This window comes from Delphinapterus leucas, chromosome 2, assembly GCF_059928025.1.
Source record: "Delphinapterus leucas isolate spDelLeu-1000000601 "Yukka" chromosome 2, BTC_Dleu_Yukka2, whole genome shotgun sequence".
Taxonomy (NCBI): Eukaryota; Metazoa; Chordata; class Mammalia; order Artiodactyla; family Monodontidae; genus Delphinapterus; species Delphinapterus leucas.
In genome coordinates, this window is record NC_143130.1 from 14,232,551 (window position 1) to 14,256,121 (window position 23,571).

Sequence of the window (23,571 nt, forward strand, 5' to 3'; positions counted from 1 at the left end):
GGATAGTCTGTCAAATGCCTAGTATAATGTCTGCTACCTTGTAGCTCTTTAATAAATCGTAGCTGCTATAACATAGCAGGGAGGCAACTAGCCAGCATTTCTCAAAACTGACACCTGTAACCAGTGTGACGCTCTCACTCTTAACTAAGAAGCATAAGTAGCCATAATTCTTCACTTCATTCTTTAGCACTGGTCATGTATTTATTTCTCATAGTCTCTTCCCTGTGGAAGACCTGAATTAGGACTACGTTTCTAGTTGTAGTTTAGGTATGTTAATAACCTGTAAACATTCCTGGGAAATTTATGTTTTAAATAAAATTCCATATTAAGGATTGAATCTAAAATATTTTCTTTTGATTAAAAAGCCTTGCTGAGGGGCTTCCCTGGTGGCGCAGTGGTTGAGAGTCCGCCTGCCGATGCAGGGGACACGGGTTCCTGCCCCGGTCCGGGAAGATCCCACATGCCGCGGAGCGGCTGGGCCCGTGAGCCACGGCCGCTGAGCCTGCGCGTCCGGAGCCTGTGCTCCGAAACGGGAGAGGCCACAACAGTGACAGGCCCGCGTACCGCAAACAAAACAAAACAAAACAAAACAAACAAAACAAAACAAAAGCCTTGCTGAGATCCATGGTTTTTTCTGGGTGGCGAAAACTATCTATCGTGGGAGCTATTCTCAGTGTCATTTGTGTGCATATTAAGTGTATAATGTATTTAGATTTTTTCTTCTTCTGCACTCTTTTTTCCTTTGTTTTTGCTGTTATAGTTTTTATTCTCCTTCCCCCCGAGTTTTGTAGAAGTGGAAGAAGCATGTTTTCTTACAGAAAAACAGTCGATGTTGCCTGATGGATAATGCTATTGCAGGTGTGGGAGGGTTGTTAGGGCCAATTTTAACGACAATATCGATCATGTTAGGAAGCAGGCGTATGTAAGAAAAGCTTGGGGGTGGGGGGTCATCTGTCACTTTCATCAGCTGTGACTCTGAGATTAAGAACAGGTTACTTTCACTTTCAGGACTGTTTTGTGTTAGTTCAGCTCTGTTTGTTTACATTTGCTTGATTCTTGATTTTATCCTTATCTCTTTACTGTAGTTTGAATGTAGCTTTCTTTTCTGAATGACTGATTTGCTAATTAGCTTTATCCTCACTGGAAATTACCCATTTTCTAATACTTTATAATTCAGAATATGCACACAGGAATGTTCCCCGTTGTAACTTCTTATCCATCCTCTCCTTAATTTAAAGTTGCATGATATCTTCTGGTTCAAAATAATTTGAATAATATTCTACTCTGTGTGTGAATTAGGCCGTTTGTATTTCAAAAACATAATCATGTAATGGGATGAGACTGGCTCTCTCTAAAGGATTAATAGTTAAGAGAACACGTGTCCAGAAATCAAAATTCATAAACTGTCTGAATTATTATATGTTATTTAAAAAGTAACATGGCAACATAAATCATCGAGTCAGGCTCTGTGAGTCAATTACTCTTCAGGACTAAATAAGGTATTAGAATATTAATTGTTTTTTGTTTCTTTAGTACCTGAATAGTTAACTGGATGGTACTTTAGTTTCCTGGAAAAGTTAATCAACATCTCCAAATACTTAATGTTCTCCCCAGAGTAATTTATAGCTCATAGGTAGAATTTGGTGGATCAGTTACATTTTTCTGTTGTGAGATTCTTGGTGAAATATGCATTATATGTGTATATTTTAGGCACCAGTTCTCTTCATCAGCGTAGATATGATTTTTTGGTTGGAATCAATAGTTCCATCAGTACAGCCATACGTCGTTTTATTGTGCTTTGCTTTACTGCACTTTGCAGATACTGCGTTTTTTACAAATTGAAGGTTTGTGGCGACCCCACGTCAAGCAAGTGTGTTGGCACCATTTTTCTGACAGCATTTGCTCACTTCATGTCTCTGTGTCACGTTTTGGTAACTCTCACAATATTTCAGACATTTTCATTATTGTATTTGTCGTGATGGTCTGTGATTAGTGATCTTTGATGTTACTATTAAGACTCACTGAAGGCTCAGAGGATGGTTAGCATTTTTTAGCAATAAATTATTTTTTAATTAAAATATGTACATTGTTTTTTTAGACATAATGCTATTGCATATTTAATAGACTACAGTGTAGTGTAAACATAAATTTGTATGCACCGGGAAACCAAAAAATTCATGGGACTTGCTTTACTGCGATACTTGCTTTATAGCGGTGATCTGGAACAGAAACCACAGTATCTCCAAGGTATACCTGTACCAGAGTTTTGGCAATGACCTTCTTCCCCCTGGCCTGATTCTTACTAATAGAAAATTTAAACAAGTGTTTCCTTCAAAAGAAAGACCTGAAAACACATTTCGGGTGAAAAGTATGGGCTGTGATAAACTTTACTTTGGGTGATAATTTTTGTCCCTTTTATGGCACCACAGATTCCATTACAGATAATGAACTAGCTAAAGTTTTAGTTTTTAAAATTTTAAAATTAGTTTTTAAAAATATTCAATTGCTTCCACTTTCCTCTTTAATTATTTCCAGGACATTGTTTATATCTTATATGTGTTCAGTTTGATTTTTTCATTTTGGCATTTTTTTTCATTGTCCGATGAATTGAAAGATAATATCTGGGGAGATGCCAGAGAGAGACTTCTGCCTCCTGTGAGCTCTGTCACCTCAAACTCCTGCCCTTCATCGATAAAAATGAGTACTAAATTGTGTACCCGCTAGGATTTATCTGAAGATAATATAGGTGAAGCGTATTTTAATTTCTTTTTCTTTTATTTATTCATATTCTCTTTTGATCTTAAAAAGACTGAAGGAGCTTCCAGGTACAGGTGGCACAGTGCCTGGGCCATGTGGTAGGAAGCGTTCTCTAGGTGTTTAGGTACTGTAAGTTAACACATGCTTACAGGAGTTGAGTGCTCAGCCCTCCTTACACATTAGCTGCCAGCCTTCCCACCCTGGCTCTGCTTGCATGATATATAAACCACTCGGTGCAGTGCCTGGGATGTAATAGAGAGTTAATAGATGGTAGGCATTATTATCATCATCGTATTTAATTCTCACAAACGTACTGTCAGTGCTGTACTACAATTATGCTTATTTTGTACACAGGGAAACTGAGGCGCAGGGAGATTAAGTAACCTGCTTAAGGTCACACAGCTATTAGGAGGTGGAGCCGGGGCCCAGGATGAGTTTCTCAAAATCCTAAACCTGAGCCGTTAATGTCTAAGCTACACTTTAGTGTCTTAGGAGTGATTTTTAATTTTCTTAGCTTATTGAGAAATTAATTAAGATATGCTTTTTATTATGTATTCGGAGTACTTGTTTAGAATAAAATGTAGATGTAAATGTTTTTAAAGTGAAGGAACTCCAAAACTGATGAAGTTGGATTGTGAATATACCTAGAATACTGACAAATCTGTAAATATTCAGTAAGTACCTCTGCAAATACAGTGGAAGGCTGATTGAAGGCTTAGAAATCTATAAAAATTATTTTTAATGCCTTTTAATTATGTTTAAAAAGGTAATTAAAATTTTAATTTTACTTAATTAACCATAAATTTACAAATTATGAGATTAATTTATAAGAAACAAATTCACTTTTGAGCTCATTTGACTTAACATTTGTTAAAATTAACTTCACCTTAAAAAATATCCCTTAATCAGATTTTCCTTTGTAGTTGTTTAATTCCCATCTAGCATTGTAAGATTAGCCAATTTTCTGCATTTTAGACATTAAAGGTATAAAACTTGATAGTAATCAATCATGAAATAGTTATTAAGCTTTTAATACGTGCTTAGCACCAAGCAAAATGCAATGAGATAGAAGGAAGCATATGGTACACATTCTCCAGCACTTTGAAATCTACTGAACTATACAAGATGGTACATAATTGAGTGCTGAATTTTGCAGATCAAACTAAGAATTCTGCATGTAGTTTAAAAATGACACGACCCTCACAACTCCCGTGGAAGAAAAGTAAAGTATCCATCATGTCATGAAAGATCATAAAATTGGTCCCTGATTTTATTGTATCAGATGGAGACTTTAAAATGTGTGACATAAAGAGCAGAATAACATCAATCAGTAATAAACATGCCTGTAGATTTTAGGCTTCCGTTAAACATAATCGGACAAGGTAAGCTGCTTTCAGGCTAAATAATGTTCTCTTTTTGCTTCCTCTTCTGCCCCTGGATTATTCTTAGCCCTCTGGTCTATTGTGATTCGCCAAGAATTCTCTTGTACTGCTACTATTGCTCGTTAATCCACGTTTGGAATCCCTTTCATCCTCTTCTCGATTTCTCCTTTCTTGCCTTTTTTGCCTCATTTCATTATTTGCCAACATAGTGAAACAGCTTCATTAAGATGAAGACACTTAGAGGGACTAATTTAACTTTCTGCCTATGATGGCCACTGACTAAGTCACTTGCCACTTAATGGAAGACCCAAGTTTTGTCTTTAAGCTGACTGAAAATATCCACTGAATTCCTGGCCTTGAGATTCTTTTCCTATTACTTGGTCATGATTTTTCTTTAACCTCTGGTACCTCAGCTTCCCCATCTGGGGTTTTAAAACTCTGTCTCTGCTTTCCTTTTTTTTTTAAAAAAATTTTTTATTTATTTGGTTGCACCAGGTCTTTAGTTGTGGCATGCGGGATCTTTTAGTTCTTTTAGTTGTAGCATGTGGGATCTAGTTCCCTGACCAGGGATCAAACCCGGGCCCCCTACATTGGGAGTGCAGAGCCTTAGCCACTGGACCACCAGGGAAGTCCCTGTCCCTGCTTTCTTTCTGTTTTTTTTTTAGCTTGAACTATGAGCATTGAGTTCTCACAATTTTGGAGGATGGCAAGTCCAAGATCAAGGCGCTTGCAGATTCAGTGTCTGATGAGGACCAACTTCCTGGTTCACAGACTGCTGCCTTCTCACTGTTACTTTCACTTCTCCCGTGCTCTTTCCTAGCTATATGTGAGATGCATGTGTAGTAAACAGGGTTCTCATTTCAATATGTCCCTGCTTTCTTTGAAAACGTTTTATTGTAAAATGTTTGATCAATGCAAAAGAATATATGGCGCATACATGTAAGTTTTACAGCTTGATGATAAAAGGATCGCATGTGGATCTACCTTCCAACTAAAGAACTTGAACGTCACCATGATCAGTGAAGCTTCCCCCGCATCCTTCTCTGAGCAGATGTGCTCACAACTCTCCTGTTATGCGGATCAAGTCCCTTTCCCCCCACTTGTTTACCACCATATGTATGTATTCCTTGCTTTTTTCTCCTTCAACAAAATGTTTCTGAGATTCAGCCATATGGATCCATGTAGCTGTAGTTCATTTATTTTTTACTCCTGGATAATATTATGTTTTATGAATATACAATAGTTTATTCATCTCCTGTGGTTGCTTAAGTTGTTTGCAATTTTTTGGATAATACAAATGTTATTATGAACATGTTGGCCTATGTCCCCGGATGCTCATGGGCAAGGGTTCCTTTAGAGAGAAGCATACTTGGGTATGGAGCTGCTGAGCTGTAGGACGTGCCCATCTTTGATCTCTTTTAATCTCCTTTTCATTTATCATTCAACAATTTACCAGTCTCTGGTTCACTTGGCTTTTTTTAATCAGAAATGGCTTTCTGCCTAAGAATGGCCTTTCTCATTAGTCGTTTTCAGTTTCTTCATTTATGTACATTGTTGTACTATTAATAATTATGGTACTTGTAGCATTGGGGGAGAGGACTTGTATTTCAGAATTAGCAAATAATTCAATAGGCAGTTCCGTTCACTGCTTTGGTTTTTAAGTTTTCCTTTTCAGTCATTGTGAGCCTTTTTCTTAAGCTTGGCCAGAACCACCCTTGGTTTTCAGGCTCTTTCTCTGTCTGAACTTGTGAGTGTTACTTGCTGGTGACTCCAAACACGAAATAGCACTGAGCATGCACACATTGACAAAAATCATACTTAAGCAATAAAGGTCATTTTTGAAATTTAATAAGAAGGAGGAAACTAACATTTGCTAATGACCTAGTAAGGGCATGTTGCTGCTTGATGTTCCCATGTTATATATGTTAACCCTCCAAACATTGTGTAGCATATTGCTTTTTTTTTCCTTTTTCCATTTTATAACAGAGGATCAGGAGTGTTAGAGAAATTGAACAAATTAAGATCACAGGACAGAATTAGGGTTTAAATTCAGGTCTTTTGATTCTTGATTTAGGGTTCTAATCTATAATACAGGAAGATGAATATGTGTGTGTATGTGTGTGTACACATGCATTTACATGTGTATGTAGCATATCAATATTAGGTAGCATTCAGTATTTGAAATATATTCAGTTACTTCTGAAGAAAAATATGGCGTCAAATTGCCCATTGTATATATTTCTTGCATTTGAGTTTAAGAATGCATTTTCAAAATGCCTTGATTTAGTTCTGAAGGGATAAGCCTACAGGAAACTGAGACTGCATTACCTTCCAGGTACAGCATGTCCTCTTTCTGAACTCACAGTTGTGTCTTGATTCTCTGCTCCCTCCTTCTGTGTCCTTCCTGCCTTTTTCTGACAGGAGATGCAGATCACCTGGCTGGGTCTCCTGAGGAGGCCAGGGTCTCAGGCTGGGCTCAAGAACACTCTGTCTTCTGTGGTCCTGGGATGTTCTCTAATAGTGGACGACTGCAGGGGGGAGGACCAAAGTTGCCTGCCCTCTTACTGGTCTGCTTCTGTTTTGCTCACTCCAGTGGGTTAATACAGTGGCCAGAAAGAGCCTGTTAAACCAGAAGTCCAGTGTGTTGCTGCTCTGCTTATAGCCCTCACCTCCTTCTGGTCTTACTTCAAGGTCACTTTCTCACTGAGGCCTTCCCTGACCACCCTATTTAAAAGGGCAGCATTCCTGACCCTTCTCCTCTCACTTCTTGCTTTATTTTTCTCTTAGCCCCCCGCACTGACATACCATTTATTCAACTTATATAAATTTCACATCTTTTCTTTCTCTCCCGCTGTAATGTAAACTCCATGAGGCAGGGATCATTGACTGTTTTCTTTGCTGCATTGTTCCCACCTCTGGAACAGTACTTTGCTCATAGTAGGTGCTCAATAAGTATTTGTTGAATGAGCAAAGAATTAAATAGGTGAATATTTGAGGAGATTCCAAAGAATGACATTCCTAGAATAATTTGCCATTGTTATTTGTAGAATCATCATAAAATACTTTTTAACAGGATAGAGGACAAGAGACCAGAGGTGATAATTTTATAGCCAATGCTGAAGCATAGGGAAGAAAAGGCATTTTTAGTGGGGACAGAGCAGGAGTTTCTAAGAGCAGCTTATATGAGGCTGAGTGAATACTTTTTGAGTTAATGTTAATATATAAGAGCACTGCGATGGACTGAATGTTTGTATCCTCCCAAAGTTCATATGTTTTAACCTAATCCCCAATGTGATGATATTAAGAGGTGGGGCCTTTGGGAGGTAATTTGGTCATGAGGGTGGAGCCCTCATAAATGGGATTCGTGCCCTAATAGAAGAGACCCCAGAGAGCTCCCTCATCCCTTGCTCCATGCGAGGTTACAGTGAGAAGATGGCCATCTGTGAACCAGGAAGCAGGCTCTCACCAGACACCGAATCTGCTTGCACCTTGATCTTGGATTTTTCAGCCTCTAGAACTGTGAGAAATAAATTTTTGTTGTTTATAAGCCACCCAGTCAATGGCTTTTTTGTTATATCAACCCAAATGGACTAAGATAAGCACTATGGCTAGCAATTTCTTTCTAAATCTCATCTAGATCTGTGTTTCTTAGCTTAATCTCCCAGCTCTTCCTCCTTCTGCAGCCAAATGGAGCCATTTTCAGTCCCTGAATATGGGGTTCTTCTCTTACCTCTGGGTCTGGGCCACACTCCCGTTGTCTGCTTCTACTCCCCTTCTTTCTCTCTCCCCTGCTCCCTCCCTTCTTCCCTTTCTTATTTTTTGTTTTTTTTTGCGGTACGCGGGCCTCCCAGTGCTGTGGCCTCTCCCGTTGCGGAGCACAGGCTCCAGACGCGCAGGCTCAGCGGCCATGGCTCATGGGCCTAGCCGCTCCGCGGCATGTGGGATCTTCCCGGACAGGGGCACGAACCCGTGTCCCCTGCATTGGCAGGCGGACTCCCAACCACTGCGCCACCAGGGAAGCCCTAGGACTGTTCTTTTTGATGTTCTATGACAGACACTGGGTAACCCTTTCAAGTCAAGCAAGACTAATACGATGATGATAATGCTGGGCATTTGCACCATACCTTATACCTTCTGAAGTTCTTCCCTGTGATTTATCTCACAGGCTGATTAGTTAAGAATTTATCAGAATCTCTAATTAGAAATGAGGAAACTTTGGCTCAGAGAAGCTAGGAGACCTGTGAGGTGACTGGTAAGTGACAGGGATGGGATGTGAAATCTAGGCTCTTGTCCACTAAAGCAACGCTTTTTCCCTGATACAATCCCCTGTTTTTATAAACTCATAAATCTTGTGTCACAAATAGAAAGAACCAGAGTGTAGAAGTAAACGAGGAGAAATTCACACGTTAATAATTCTGGGAAACTCGCTGTACATGTGTGTATGTTGTAGGCGTGTTAGGGGCGGTGTATTAATCAGAATTCTTTTGGTTATTGAAAGGAGAGATATTGGCTCACTTAACTGGTAAGCCTGGTGGTTCTGGCTTTAGGAAGAGTTAGATCCAGGTGCTCGAATGATGTTGTCAGGAGTCTCTCACGATCTCTTGCTGTGCTTGCCTGTGTGTTGGCTTCATCCTCATTGGGTAGTGGCCAAATTATGGCCAGCAGCTTCAGTTTTACAGCTTGCTAGACTAGCCAGACCGTGGAGAAAGAGCACCCCTTTCCCAAGAGTTCCTACCAAAGTCCTAGATCTGGGGCTCTTGGACACACACCAGATTCAGTGCGGGGGCCGATTCCAGGGCCCAGCGTGCAGTGCTCTCACTGGCTGGATGGGGTCATGTTGTGAGGGCAGAGGAAACACATGAGACTGAAGAGAGGAATCCTCTTACCTCCCTCTGACCTTTGAGCTCTTTTTATTTTTATATCCACTTGTCTCTCAGAATCAGACTATGCATACCTGGCAAACCATCAGATATAACATTTAAAATTAGACCCAAGTAGAGAGATAGGATGTAAGTGGCTGGGAGTACAGAAAAGAGAGGGACCGACTGAGGGCTCCAAGGCTCCCTGTGTGCAGTAAAGATTTACTGGATGGATTGGTGCTTGAGTTGATGCTAAGAGTATAGGAGGCTTGGTTGTGGATCACCCCATTAAAAAAGGATTAAACATCTTCTAAAACTTGGCAATCCAGTTGTGGAAGTGATTGTATACTCTTCAAAACTAGTCACTTAATGTGGCAAGCCCAAATCAGATGATTCTTATGTGTCTTGTGAATGTGGAAAGGACACTTATATGGTAATTAACTCAAAAGTTACGATTCCAAAATTTACTGTTTTTTTCTTTTCAGTTCTTTCTTTGGAAATTGCCATTAAAAAAAAAAAAACCCAGGCTAATCACAAAAAGAATATGTGATTGTGTCTTCTCTGAAATTGGTGTTAGGGATGTTAGAACTTGGCTTATAGATTTTTCTTCTTATTTCTTCATCCCTGTTGCTACTATAACCGTGCCATCTTTCTTACTTTTATTATTCTACTGCTCTGCACCTTAGTGCTTACTTCCAGCAAAGCTAAATGTCTTCCCTGCTTGGTTAGGCATAAAACACTGAGAAGGTACTGGTGTGTGTCTTCACACATGCTGGGAGATTGAGAGTTAGAAGGCTAATCTCATTCAGCATTTTCTGTAGAAGAAAAATAATGTGGTTTATTTGACCTTTTACTCATGGAAATAAAGTAAGGGTTTTAGTACTTTTATACATTTAAACGAAACGTGGAGGGAAAATTAGATATTCTTAGGCTAAAAGTGATGAGAGTATCTGTTTCTTTTTATTTATTGGCATCTGAGGTTTTTTTTTTTTTTAAGCTCTTCAGGTAAAAGGAAATCTTCCAGTAGCCTCACGGACAGTAATGCCTGAGAGAATTGAGTATTTAAATACAAACACGACTCAACAAAAACAGTCATTCCATGATCAGTTAAGGAGACTTTTCAAATTTATATAGAAAGTAGCATTTACAGAATCATTTTTATTAGCTACCCTAAATGTTAATTATTAATTTAAGTTTTAATTTGAAGCTGATAATTATGAATGTGAAAATGGGGATTATATGAGTTATCAAAAATATGTTTCCATATGTCTTGGTATCTAGTCTTTTAAAGAAATAAGACCAGTCCAAGTGATGTAACCATCTCAGTCATTAACAAGCAGGATATTTAACTGGTGTGACAGTTATTGTCATTATGCTAATAATAGGAGGTGGGGCCCTAGTAAAATTAAGCACTAGCTATTCCAATCCCCTGAGGAAACTGTAAAATTCAGCCTCACTGGGTTGTAATTAGAAAAGAAATATGTTTAAATACCGAAAAAAACTTAGGTACCTCACACAGTATGCCAAGGGCATGCGCTTGAAGCCTTTTAATCTCTAGGTGTGGCCTGTTCTATAAATATTTTCATAAGCATTTACATAGTCAACGTTTGGCAGTACAACATTGTATAATCATATCCACATGCTTTGCCTTATGAAACAGAATGAAAACTTTGTTGGGACAGGGCTGCTGTTGATAATGTTGTATGTCTCCCTCCTCCATAGTGCTGTCCAGGCTCAAAATGATGCTTTGTCACTGACAAGACAAGCCATGGGAGCAAATTTAACTTTCTTTTTCCACATTTTTGTCAGTTTTAGTATAACTATTCATGATGATAATAATAACTATTATGGAGTACTTGCTTGCTTCTCGTGGGCTAGGTATGTGAATTAAGACATTTGATCTTATCTTTCAGCCTACTAAATAGCATTATTTAAATACTATTATTGTTGTTATCATCACCATTTTACAAATGAGACCACCGAGGCACAGAGTGGTTGAGTAACTTGCCTAAGGTCACACAGTGGTTGCTGGAACACAGACCAAGCAGTCTAGCTATGCACTGTGCCACCTGCTAATAGAGCTGTTCCTGGAGACTCTGCTTCCAGTTTTAGCAGCTTATATGGCCCCCGTCTGTCCTGAGTGGGATTTGTGATTCTTTTGCTTACTTTTCTTTTTCTTCCTTTCTTTCTTTCACTTCTATTTCTGTTAGGTCAAGTACAAAAGAGATTTTGAAGAAAGCAAAGGAAGGGGCTTCAGCATTGTTACAGACACTCCTGAACTACAGAGGCTGAAGAGGACTCAGGAACAAATCAGTAACGTAGGTGACCTTTTGTTCAGTGATGTAATACCCTAACTTTTATTTCTGGTGAGAAAGTGAAATTGGGCAACTTGGAAGTGTTCTTATTGCTGTGGGATGCAAGCAGTACTCAGTATCCTCAGAAAATATGCCAAGTTAACCTTTTAAACTCCTTCCCTTTGATTTCATCACAGTTATCAAGAACCTAACACTTTAATAGCAGTGACTACAGGCATACCTTTTATCATGCTTTGCTTTATTACACTTCACAGATAATGTGTTTTTTACAAACAGAAGGTTTGTGGCAACCCCGTATTGTCAGATTATGGTTAGCATTTTTTAGCAATAACGTATTTTTAAATTAAGGTAGGTACATTTTTTTAAACATAATGCTATCGCACACTTAATAGACGACAGTATAGTATAAACATAACTTTTATATGCACTGGGAAACCAAAAAATTCATGGGACTTGCTTTATTGTGATACTTGCTTTATTGAGCTGTTTTGGAACCGAACATGCAATATCTCTGAGGTATGCCTGTATATTTCTGAATACACTTTTAATTTATTTATTAAACTGATTTATCTAGTAAATTATTTAGTAAATCAATTTAATTAAATAAATTAATTGTGTATTTAGAAATAATAATATTGCTATTAAAAGACATTATTGTAATTTAGCATCTTATTTCTTTTTGAATGAGTCTCATCTTTTGAATTTTTCCAAAATAGGACTTGTATAGGTAAATATTAAAGCCATCAGTTAATTTTTTGCACTGGGATAGTATACAATGTATACATATAAGGTTAGCTATCTGGAGAAATCTCATATTTGCTAATTGTGTATATTTAAGATTTCATATTTTAAATCAGATATTTGTTGAAATGGCATATTACATCTAATTTTTGAAATAAACATTTACCTATGAAGTTGCTTTGGATTTGAAAGCTGCGTCTTGTTCAGTAATAGTGTTTTCTTGAAAAAGAAAATTGAGACTAACAGAAGTTCAAAACATATTAGGGACCAAAATTGTTAACCGAGTACTTATTAAAAGTGGTAATTATGTTTCTTCTAAAGTATTATATGAAGTGCGTCAAAATGAATTTTTTTCCAGAAAAAAATTAACTCAGTGTTAGGTATTCAAGAGGAAATATGAATGAAAATCAACAACTGTGTACGTGATATAAAAGTATGAGCAAATATGCAAGAGGCATACCATTTTTCACGAGAAGTCTATTTTGTGTGTCACTTGTACAATCACCAAAATTTGTGTGTCGAGATGTTTTAAGTTACGTAGCATTAATTTCTAGGAAATTTTTAATTAGCAGATTGTTTTAAACTCACTGGTATTTGGCCATCATAATAATATACATATATATAGTAACAATTTGCAGATAGAATCATAGGCTATAATCTGAGAAAGAATTTTATGTGTCAAAAGTTCAAAAACAGAATTATTCAGTATTTTAAAAATTTATTTAGGGAGTGAGAGGAGGCAGAGCAGAGACTTTGTTTTGCCGCATTCCCTAAGGTTTATCCATTGTTTGCTCTTTAAATGGACATTTTATTTCAGTAAGGACTTTTTTGTTTGAAGAGAAAGGGTTGAATTTTAAGGATTCATGGCTTTTGTCCCTTAGTTTTTCTACCCCATCCTAACAACCCCACCAGTCATTAATACTGAAGATTGAGTCCATCGTCTTTCTTCCCCTTCATTTCTTTCCTTAAATCAAAACCCTATTTTTGTTTTTTAAAATACAACTTAGAGATATGTCCCACTGGCAGTTACATTCAGTAATGTTTCTTTTTTTGGATTACTTTTGGAGAAGCTTTTTTAAAAAATAAAAATAATGCTGCATAAAACAAAGTTACATCATAAATCTTCAACTATCACAAATTTATTTCAAAAAGAACTAAACATTTCTACTTAAGACATCTACATGACAGCTAACGTAAGGATTGCAGTTGATTCAAAGGTAAGCCTTTTACTTTATATTCAAATTAAGTTATTATTCATATTTAATAAGAAAAGAACTGATCATTTCACCAACCTTTATCATTAGCAGGAATATACATTTTATTCAATACCAGAGGCTGTTTGCAGATCCATTCTTAATTATGCAAAAAACCATTATAACCCAGGTACGTATAAATCTATATTTATCATATACATAGCAGTATATGCAAAATACTATTTAGATTAAGCCTGTAATATAGACAGTGCTGGTTTTTAGAAGTATTTAAATTAGATAACATCTTTAAAAAAAAATTTGTGCCACTTTCTTGATGTTAGCAACCGTAGATAGCAGTCTTATAAGTAGTTCTTTTAGCTGTGATGAGGCGTATTACTATTTGGATAGCAGTAAGAAAATATAGATTTCATAATATTACTGTTAGGGATTTATTCTTAACAGTTTTACTGAGAAGTAATTGACATACATTACCGTATAAATTTAAGGTGTGCAGCGTGATGGTTTGATTTACATATATTGTGAAGTGATTACCACAGTAGGTTTAGTTAACATCCTCATCTCAAATAGATACAATAAAAAGAAAAGAAAAAAAAATTCTTTTTGTGATGAGAATTCTTAGGACCTACTCTCTTAACAAGTTTCCTGTATATCATAGAGCAGTTGTACGTATAATCATCATGTTGTACATTACATTCCTAATACTTATTTATCTTATAACTGGAAGTTTGTACCTTTTGACCACCTTCCTCCAGTTCTCCCTCTCTCCACCCCTCTGGTAACCACAAAACTGATCTTTTTTCCTATGAGTTTGGTGTGTGTTTTGTTTCTTTGTTTTTTAGATTACACATATAAGTGAGATCATACAGTATTTGTCAATAAGTCTCTGACTTATTTCACTTAGCATAATGCCTTCAAGGTCCATCAGTATAGTTGAAAGTGGTAGGATTTTCTTGTTTTTTATGGTTGAATAATATTCCTGTGTGTGTGTGTGTGTGTGTGTATACACATACATACATATATCTCAAAACTTCTTTATCTACTTATCCATTGATGGATACTTAGGTTGTTTCCATGTCTTCACTATTGTGAATGAGCATGGGAGTGCGGATATCTTTTTGAGATAGTATTTTTGTTTCCTTTGGGTATATTCCCAGAAGTGGAATTGTTGGATAATATGGTAGTTCTGTTTTTAATTTTTTGAGGAACCTTTATACTGTTTTTCATAGTGGCTGCACCAATTTACGATTTTACCAACAGTGCACAAGGAGTTAGGGATTTACTCTTGAAGAAAGGAAGCTGTTAAATATTCTGAGGTCTGTTGAGTTTATTATTCATTTGTAAGGCTACAACTTCATGAATTTTCCTGTGACCTCACAGGTTTTCCATATTACTCAAGGATCTTTTTTCCATAAGAAACTTGGGTTAATCTGAAAAGTGGTACTCTGGGTAGTCTAGTTTTCTGCATTGCTTTCAGATAAACCCAAACACTGAAATTTATTGGCCAGATCCAGACAGATAATTTTTGACAGTGGCCTAGATTGTGTCTGTTTTGGGAGGAAGAAGGTCAGACTGAAGAGACACCAGCATCTTCCTGCTGGAGATGCTGGGATGGAGTGGGCTTATCCTGAAAATCACAAGGGATATGAGATTTGAGCTCCAGGTTTAATGTGGGTTGATGTAGGTGGGTTCACTAAGTCAGGGTCTTTGCGATCTTTATTTTTCCATTTGCTTCATTTTTGTACTTGTTTTTAGTTTATCTTTGAATATTGTCTGGATCCTTCTAAGCTGCCTAAGGACTAAGGAAAATATAAAGACATAAAACAGTGGATTTAATGACAACTCCTAGGTGTTTTGGATAATATGTTACGGATGAATGGGCATTTTTGATTGCTTGTGTCTGTGTCAGTGTTATGAAAATTTTCCAGACACTCTCATATTCATTTGTCAAAGATTTGAAATCATTTGGAAATGCCTACTCAGTCTGTTTATGTTACTGAGGTGTGGGATGAAATACAACTGTAAATTTGAAATTGTGTGTAATGAAAAGAGTGAGAGCAGGTTTAGCCTTAACTTCTTTCTTTTGGTGTCTATAATGCCAATATATTGAACCTGGAGATTTATTAAATGCTACAATTTAAAATTCTTCTGCTATATTACTCTCTTAGTATAGCTGCAGAAAGAATAAGAAAAGAGGCAGGATTTCACAATTTACAGAACGGTTGGAAAGAAAAAGAACTGGTTCCCAAAATAAAGAAAAAAATTTTCCATGAAATTCCAGAAGATGTCTGATTGCTTACCCCACCTCCCTAGGTCATACATTCTAGGTCATAAATTCAGAAATGGCAGAAATGTCCTAGTACACCCTCATTACTTAGTGATATTTTAGGAAAATGTTCTTAAAGGACAACGTACAAATGTGAATTGAGGAATTCCTGTGCATTTGAACATTAAAAAAAGCCTTTTCTCCGTTGTCCTTATAGCTCTAGCTTGTGTGGGTAATTGTAAAGGCTGTTTCCAATTCATGTGGTTACCACCTTCAAGTTTATAATCAGTACATTCAGGGAACCTGCAGCAGGATATCAAGGCAGAACCACCACCAGACATCCAAGGGACTCAGTCCAGCCTGAAGAAGATTACTGATGTGTTTCAGTTTGCCTGTTTACACACTAATATAAGCTGTATTTTCAATTAGCTGAGACAGTCTGTGGATAAATTGTGAAATAAAATGATGAAGTTCAACCCCGAGAGACTTTGACAATCTTTGTGCTGTAGATAAAATCTAGATGTTTATTTTCTAATTTATTTCAGGTGGTGGAGAAATATTGTGTGAAGGGGAAGGGGGAAAAAAAAAAAAAACCCAGATGACAAAATCTTGTATTTTACAGAGTGACTGAAATGGTAAGTGTACCGTTATGTGATTTGTTAAGATTTGTGCCTTGACTCACAGAGGAAATACTTCTGCGTATGTATATGTATGCATGCATGTGTGCCTGTGTGTGTTGGCTTCAGTGGGAATCTCTAGAACTCCCTTTCCTTAGATCACTGGCCCACAGACAATACAGACCATAGTGTTTTCATCTGCTCTGTATTCTGTCCCTTACCCTGTAAGTATCTATCCGTATGGTTATCTATCCTGTTTCCCAAATACCTCTTTTCACTGCCATTTTCACAGTTAGCATACCCAGAAATGCTTGCTTGCTTTACAGGAAAAGTTCAGGTTGAAGCCTTTTTTCTTTCTTTTTTTTTTTTTTAACATTATAGAAAAGAGTCTCTCTGTAATTTGATATTGAAATGTAATTATTTTTAGCTTTTTTGAGACAGCTACATAATTTTTCATTGACTTCTTAGAATGCAAAATAAATTATGTGCCCATTGATAAGCTCACATGGATACTGCTGATTTAGTTCCCTGAGATTTTGTGAGTTAGCTTCAAAAATATTAGATTATTGGAGGTAAACATGGCCTAATAACTGAATAGCAGTGTCTATGGACTATTAAAAGATTTGATTCAAAGTTATGTTGAGTGTAAGGGTGAGCATGAGGGTAGGGTTGATTATCTGGGGATCTGGTCTCTGTTTGTAATTTAAATAAATCATTTTGACAGAGACTGACTGTGGCCATGTTCAGGCTGCTGATGGTGTGAAATTGAGTTGTATGGTGGACAGAAGACAAGCAGTCAGGAGAAATCCCCAAAGGCAAAATTTGTTATGTAATTGGGTCAACTCATGCATGAAAAATGCATGCTAATTGTAAACTGGTAGCAAAATTATAGTGTATGAGGCAATTAGGGCTTATATGAACCCGAACAACTGACATAGAGTTTTTCTTTTTATTTTTATATTGAGCAAACATAAGATTTTTTTTTAAAGGTGGGAAAGGTAAACAACATTCCATATTGAAATAGACTGTTAATTTTGTTCCTCATACGAGAAGCGTTAACTGTTTTATAACTAATGAAAAACTGATATGGAATCTTCTGATTTTGAGTAGGGAAATCTAGTGCACCAAGTAGTTTGAAAGGAGAATGGTTATTTCTGTTATAACAGACAGTTTGTTATAACTCATAACTGGGCTGGTTAACATAGGTGATTAGTGATGAGGTCAGTGGCTTCGGTTTAAGCCCTTGAAATCTAGTATTTTCACAGAGTGAATTTATGTGTTACCTTAATGACCCAAGCTTTATCCCCATCTTATCTCAGCCAGTGACTCCAATGCACTGCTGAGCAATAGTGGGTCTACAGCATTATCTTTAGAGCAGAGATCGAATATGTCAAAGAAAGTGATAGGGCAATAACATGTATTTTCCTTATAATACCTACCACATGTATGAATGGTTTATTCGTTTCAAAACACTTTGACATACCCAGTCTAAATACCCAGATCCTCTGAACAACCTCTCCTTAGGGAAGGTATTTCTATGAGGAATACTTATAAAAGTATTCATGAGAAAAATGTACGGAAAATTACCTCTTCGTCCTTTCTCATCTAAATCCGTGGTTTCCCTTACACCTGGTTTTGCTTTATTTTTCCACCTAGGGCAGAACATCAAAGGTTGATCTCTTCTTTTTATCCTCAATTTTTTAGCCCCAGTCACTTAAAGAAACAAATACATCCCAGACCAGTAATTACTTGTGCATGGCAAGTACAAGAGTTTTCATTGTAAAATGGCATTGTCTAAAGAGGAGGTTTGGGAAGGGCCCCCATAATAAAAGAATTAACACATATGACTTCTTTTTGGAAACAGAGATTAAGGATTCAGCAAGCAATTTCTGAAGGTCCTTCTTTTGTGAAATCCCTTGTCCCCCGCCCATTCCTTTCTTTTCAGTCCTGCTGTGTTCAGGCCCTTATCCTGCCTAAGTTATTACAGGGGTCTCCTAATTGGCCCTATCTCCTTTCAAGCTCTCTCAGCTCCTTCCATTGTATCTTAAACACTGTCACCAGAGGACTCAAAATATCTTTTTCATCATGACCCTAATTATAACCCACTAAAAAACTTCCCTTGGACCTCCCCTTTGAGTAGGATAAAGTCTAATCTCCTAAACTCCTTAATTTCTGACTCTAAGGACCCTCTACAATCTGCTCCTAAATTATTTTTCACCTTATCTTTCACTGTCCTTCAACACTATTCTTCCATTTCTTTTAGGCCTGGCTATTTACTCTGTTCTGGGCTTTTCATGAGTCTTTCTTCTGGTTTGGAACAATTTCACACTGTCTGTTAATTACATTCCCACCCCCTTATCCCAGGCACACATTCAGACCCCAGGAGTAGCGATCTTTCTGATCTCTGGATCATGACAGTACTTTGACGATAGCACTGTTACCTGTAGCACCGACTTCACACATTGCATTCCACGTTTTGGTTTTAATTAACATTTCATGTGGTATGTGTTTTACCTCTCTAACTTTGTGAAGATGAAGATTATCCATGTCTTCTTCAATTTATGTTTTGTATCGCCAAGAATGATGCTTTGCACTTTACCTTTCTTGTCACATCCTTAATTTAGCCCTCCCTATCCCTTGCTTGGGTTGTGGGAATGGTCTTCTGACTGTTCTCACCTGTCATTCTACTGCCTCTGCTCCCTCGTAAGCTGTTCTCTTGTGGTTTCTTTCAAGGTTCTTAAAGTGCACATCTGATCTTGTCACTCTCTTCCTTAAAATCTATCAGTGTCTCCCCATGACCTTTGGGTTAAAGTGTAAAACCTTTAGCGTGGAATGAGGCTGTCCCTGGTTTAGTGCCAGCTGAGATCTCCAGCCTGGGCTCCCTCTTGGACCCTGAGCCCGATCCACTTCAAACGTCTGTCTGGAAGGCTGATTGTACCCGCTCAGCGGTTGTCTTTTCTCCCATGACCTCGCTCTGCCTCTCGCCTCCCTGGCATTGTGGTTCTAGAGTTGCATTATGAACTATCTTCCTCCTGGACTGAACTCTATGAAGACTGGGCTGTGTCTTTTTCTCTTTAGCCCCAGGGCCTAGCGTGGAGCCAAGTTTGATAAACAAATGAATTGACTTCTTGTGCCAACAGATCTTCGTGGCTTCTCACTCTGCCCAAGGCTGCGGGGCTCTGGGATGGCTTACCCAGGACTACCACTGATTAACATACCCATTTTGAGACTTTGGGGAGTGACTCCTTCTAGCATTGTGTGAGTTTCATCTTATAATAGAGATTATTACAGGAGTTCTAACCTTTCTATATTGATTTTAATCAAACATCTCTTTTAAGATCTGTGTAGATATCACATGGATGTTCTTCCTTAAGACTCCCAGATCTTTCCTCCATTCCATTATTTTCTAGCACAAAGTAGTTACCTAAATATACTTGTTCAGTAAAGGACTGAATTCCTTTAAGGGTGTCATTTTCTCCATTTCTTCATTTTTTTTTTTTTTTCTTTTACTAAAGAGTCTGCCTTTCCATCTGAAACCACACAACTCAGACAGATTGGGACTTGCACTGACAGGCCAGGACTTGAACTCAGCCAAAACCCAGATTGGGACTTGAACCCACTGTCTTTTAATTGAGATCACACACCTGGTCTCAGGACGTAATGAAGCTCAGATTCTTTATGTCTCATTGCAGAAAGAATTCAGTGAGAGGCAGAGTGATAGGTAAGAAGTGGATTTATTTAGAGAGATATACATTCCATAGACAGAATGTGGTCCGTCTCAAAAGGCTAGAGTGACCTTGGGAGAAACACACTCCACAGACAGTGTGGGCCATCTCAGAAGCCAAGAGGCCCTGAAATATGGGGTGGTTAGTTTTTATGGGCTGGGTAATTTCATAGGCTAACAGGTGGGAGGATTATTCCAACTGTTTGGGGGAATGGGCAGAGATTTCCGGGAATTGGTTCACTGCCTACTTTTTGGCCTTTTATGGTCAGCCTCAGAACCGTCATGGTGCTGGTGGGTGTGTCATTTAGCGTATGCTAGTGTATTACAATGAGTGTATAATGAGGCTCAAGGTCCACTGGAAGTTGAATCTTCCACCATCTTGGACCTAGTTGGTTCTAACCAGTTTTTGTCCTGTCCAATGGCTCTATCATTCTTTTAAAGGTTGTGCCCTGCCCCCTTCCCTCCTGTTTCACATCTACTTCTCAGTCTAGGCAAATTAAACTTTTCCTAGGATATGTGCCACAGTCGGGTAGGGAACTAATCTATCCTTTCAACACAAAATTGCTAATGCCTAGAATAGTGGTTGACACGTAGCAGGTGCTCCATAAATGTGTGTTGAATAAATGAATATAATAATATTTAAAATATTGACTAATTTTGCACATTCTTTCTCTTTAAACTTCTCTTTGAAAGAGCATTCTTAGCTTTTAAGATTGCTTTGATTTGGTTATTTTTTTTCCTTTTGTGCTGCTTGATAAACACCTATTTTTCACTTTCTCCTATTTTTACTTAAATATTCAGTGATTTCTGTAGTTTTATCCAAAATTATAGTAGTATTCTCTAAGTAAAGCAGGACCATTTGGTTTCTAACATGGCATTGAAGAATTTCATCATATTAGAAATGCAAGGACTGCCCCTATTTTAAAATGTCGTAGCCAGGGAATTCTTTTTGATGAGTAAGTACCTGAAAAAAATAGGGCTTAACAGTAGTCTGTTTGGGCAGACATAACAAAAAATATCATGGGCTGTGTGGCTTAAACAGCAGACATTTATTTACTCACAGTTCTAGAGGCTGGAAGTTCCAGGTCAAGGTCCATCTGGGTTGGGTTCTGGTGAGAGCTCTCTTCCTCATTTGCTGATGGCTGCTTTCCTTTCCTCAGTGCCTGTGCATGAGAGAAGGAGACTTCTGGTGTCTCTTCCTCTTCTTGTAAGGACATAAGTTGAATTGGATCAGGACGCCACCCATATGACCTCATTTAACCTTAATTACTTTCTTAAAGGTCCCCATCTCAAATACAGTCACATTGGGGATTAGGGCTTTTAAGATATGAATTTGGGGGTGGGGCACAATTCAGTCCATAACAGGGCATTATGAGAAATGATCTACATAAATCACAGGATAATTTTGAGATAAGTAACATATGTTTTAGATATGCTTAGACACATAAGCTACTATCATAAGCCATTGTCTTTAGTGGAGGTAGATGATATCGCCTGTTGCTATTCCAGGAAAACTTGCACATTCAGTTTTTAAATTTTTTCCTAGTTTCAAACCGAACAATCTTTAAAAAAATGTCTGGTTCCTCTTTCCAATCCTTAATTAAGGATTAGGGCCAATTGGCCAATTGGCCCTTTCAGGCCTCTTTTGACTTGTGGTTTTCATCGAGGGTCATTTATGGAAACAAAGGTAACTCACAGGTGTAATTATATTTTTAAGTTCTCCAGGCCTCAGTTGCTCAGAATATAGACTTCACGTGTCCTGTGCTGGCAGCTTGACCTGGGTGGATATGAGGAAAAAAGAGGGCAGAGGTGTGACAATAGAAAAGAAATATTCCCATGCCACAGGGCAAGTCTAATAAAGACTAGCTTTTTTTTTTTAAAAAAAAGTCTCAATTTCCAGTACATTATACAGATTTAAAACTTAAAAAGTATCTGAATTTTCTTCCAGATTTTATTATACCTCTTGGGACGTATCTACGGTGAGCACATACTAAATGTTGAAGAAAACACAGGAATCTTACAGATATATGTGTGGAGTCCCCACATGTGTCTATCATTAATAATTATGCCACAATTATCATTTCAATGGATTTTTGGAGGTAGGTTTAAAACCTGTTGTTTTTTCAGTTAATAGGTGTCATAGTCAAACGTCATTTTAACTTATTAGGAGGTCATGAGTCAAGGGAGATATTATACAGAGATTTAATTAAAACCCATTGGTAACCCAAGCCAAGTTTAGACAATTAAAGAAAATTGCATGACTGGAAGTTAGAAGAATGTTTTTCTTTTTCAAGCATATGCAGATATGTTCTCTAATTTGCATTTCATTTTCCTAGAAGAATTGTCACGAAAATTGCTTTTCTTTATTTTTTGCTTATACTTTCTACTTTAGCTTTCTTTTCTTTCCCATTGTCAAGGCTGCTTTGTAGGCTTTTCCTTTTCTGTACAGAATCATGTGCAATGATGCTTGTAAAAGGATAGCTCCAAATTTCTGTTTGAGGGACTATTGCTTTTGTAAAGTACCCCCAGACTTTTCCAAGGACAAGAAGCAATCATTTTTTTGTTTGCTCACATTTATGATTTATTTTTCCTCTTGTGGCTGTATTAACTGTAACAAAGCCAACTTTTAATTGAGTTAAGCTTTTGTATCATTGCCTCCTTAGAATTATGAAAGTGTGAGAATTTGCCTGTGTTTATTAGCAAACTGTGAAAAAGGGTATAGATTTAGAAGAAAGAATAAAAGAAAGAAACCTAAAAATATCATTCTGTTCTTCCTAACACTTCTTATTTTTGATAGACAGAATTGATTTCCCCAAACAAAGTGATTTAAATATTTACTTTTGTTGTATAATTATTATAGGTCTTTGAGGGCAAGCAGCATTTCTTGTACATGTTTGAATCCTCCAGAACAGAGTGCTTTGACTGTAAATAATGATAGAAGTAGAAGTTGCCTTCACTGTTCCCTTACGTGTATATGCATGTTTGTTAAACATTAAACATTTGCTGTGGACATCACATTCCACCAGCCCCTGTAGCTTGCAGAAAAAAAATGAGAAACCACTTTTTGCATGCATTTATGCCCAAGCTAGAATGCGTGAAGTGTTTGGGAAAGGCTTTCATGGAGAAGGAGAGGCTTAATGCAACGTAAAGTCACAAATGAGGGACATGGCATTGAAATGAGCAAAGGAAGAAAGGAATGAATGTAAGGTTAGGAACACCCAGCATCTACTTGTGAGAGTGCAGAGAGAGACACCATCACTGAAATGTAGATTGAGGCAAGATTATTGAAAGATTAGTATCATATTTTCAAATGTGCAGATTTCAAATGTGTACCTGTAAATCTGTGCCCGCCCCCCCATTTCTTTTTCAAAAGAAACCACTTTTGAAAACAATTGCTGATTTAACAAACATTTTGAGTGTTTGCTCTGTTTGCCAGGCACTTTGCTAGGAGGTAGGGATTTAATGAGAAATAAAATAGATATGACCCTTGACCTCATGGAGCTTATAGGTTACCCTATAAAAGGTGAGCAGATAATTGCAGCACAGTGATAAGTGCTTGATAGAGGGAAACACTGTGTTAATATCAGAAGGATAAAATAACCAGGTTTGGGAGGTAAAGAAATCGAACCCTTGCCATCATTGTTTTAAAATAGTTTTTGGAGAATTTTACTGAATCATTTTCTTGAACAGTGATTCATA

The 23,571-nt window shown here is 37.4% G+C and overlaps 1 protein-coding gene across 16 annotated transcripts in view; it reads left to right on the forward strand.

Annotated features, from left to right (window-relative positions):
* Positions 1–23,571, forward strand: part of NEBL (nebulette) — a 368,320-nt gene that overhangs the window by 164,999 nt on the left and 179,750 nt on the right. For 13 of the 16 annotated variants that reach the window (XM_089906435.1, XM_089906434.1, XM_089906445.1 and 10 more), the window contains exon 4: positions 11,209–11,316. The exons of 2 other annotated variants lie outside the window; for them this stretch is intronic. In XM_089906435.1, coding sequence (XP_089762561.1) covers positions 11,209–11,316 — 108 coding nt within the window. Of the gene's footprint in view, positions 1–11,208; positions 11,317–16,172; positions 21,972–23,571 lie in introns of those variants that run through there. One more of the 16 variants, XM_089906447.1, reaches the window with a different exon arrangement.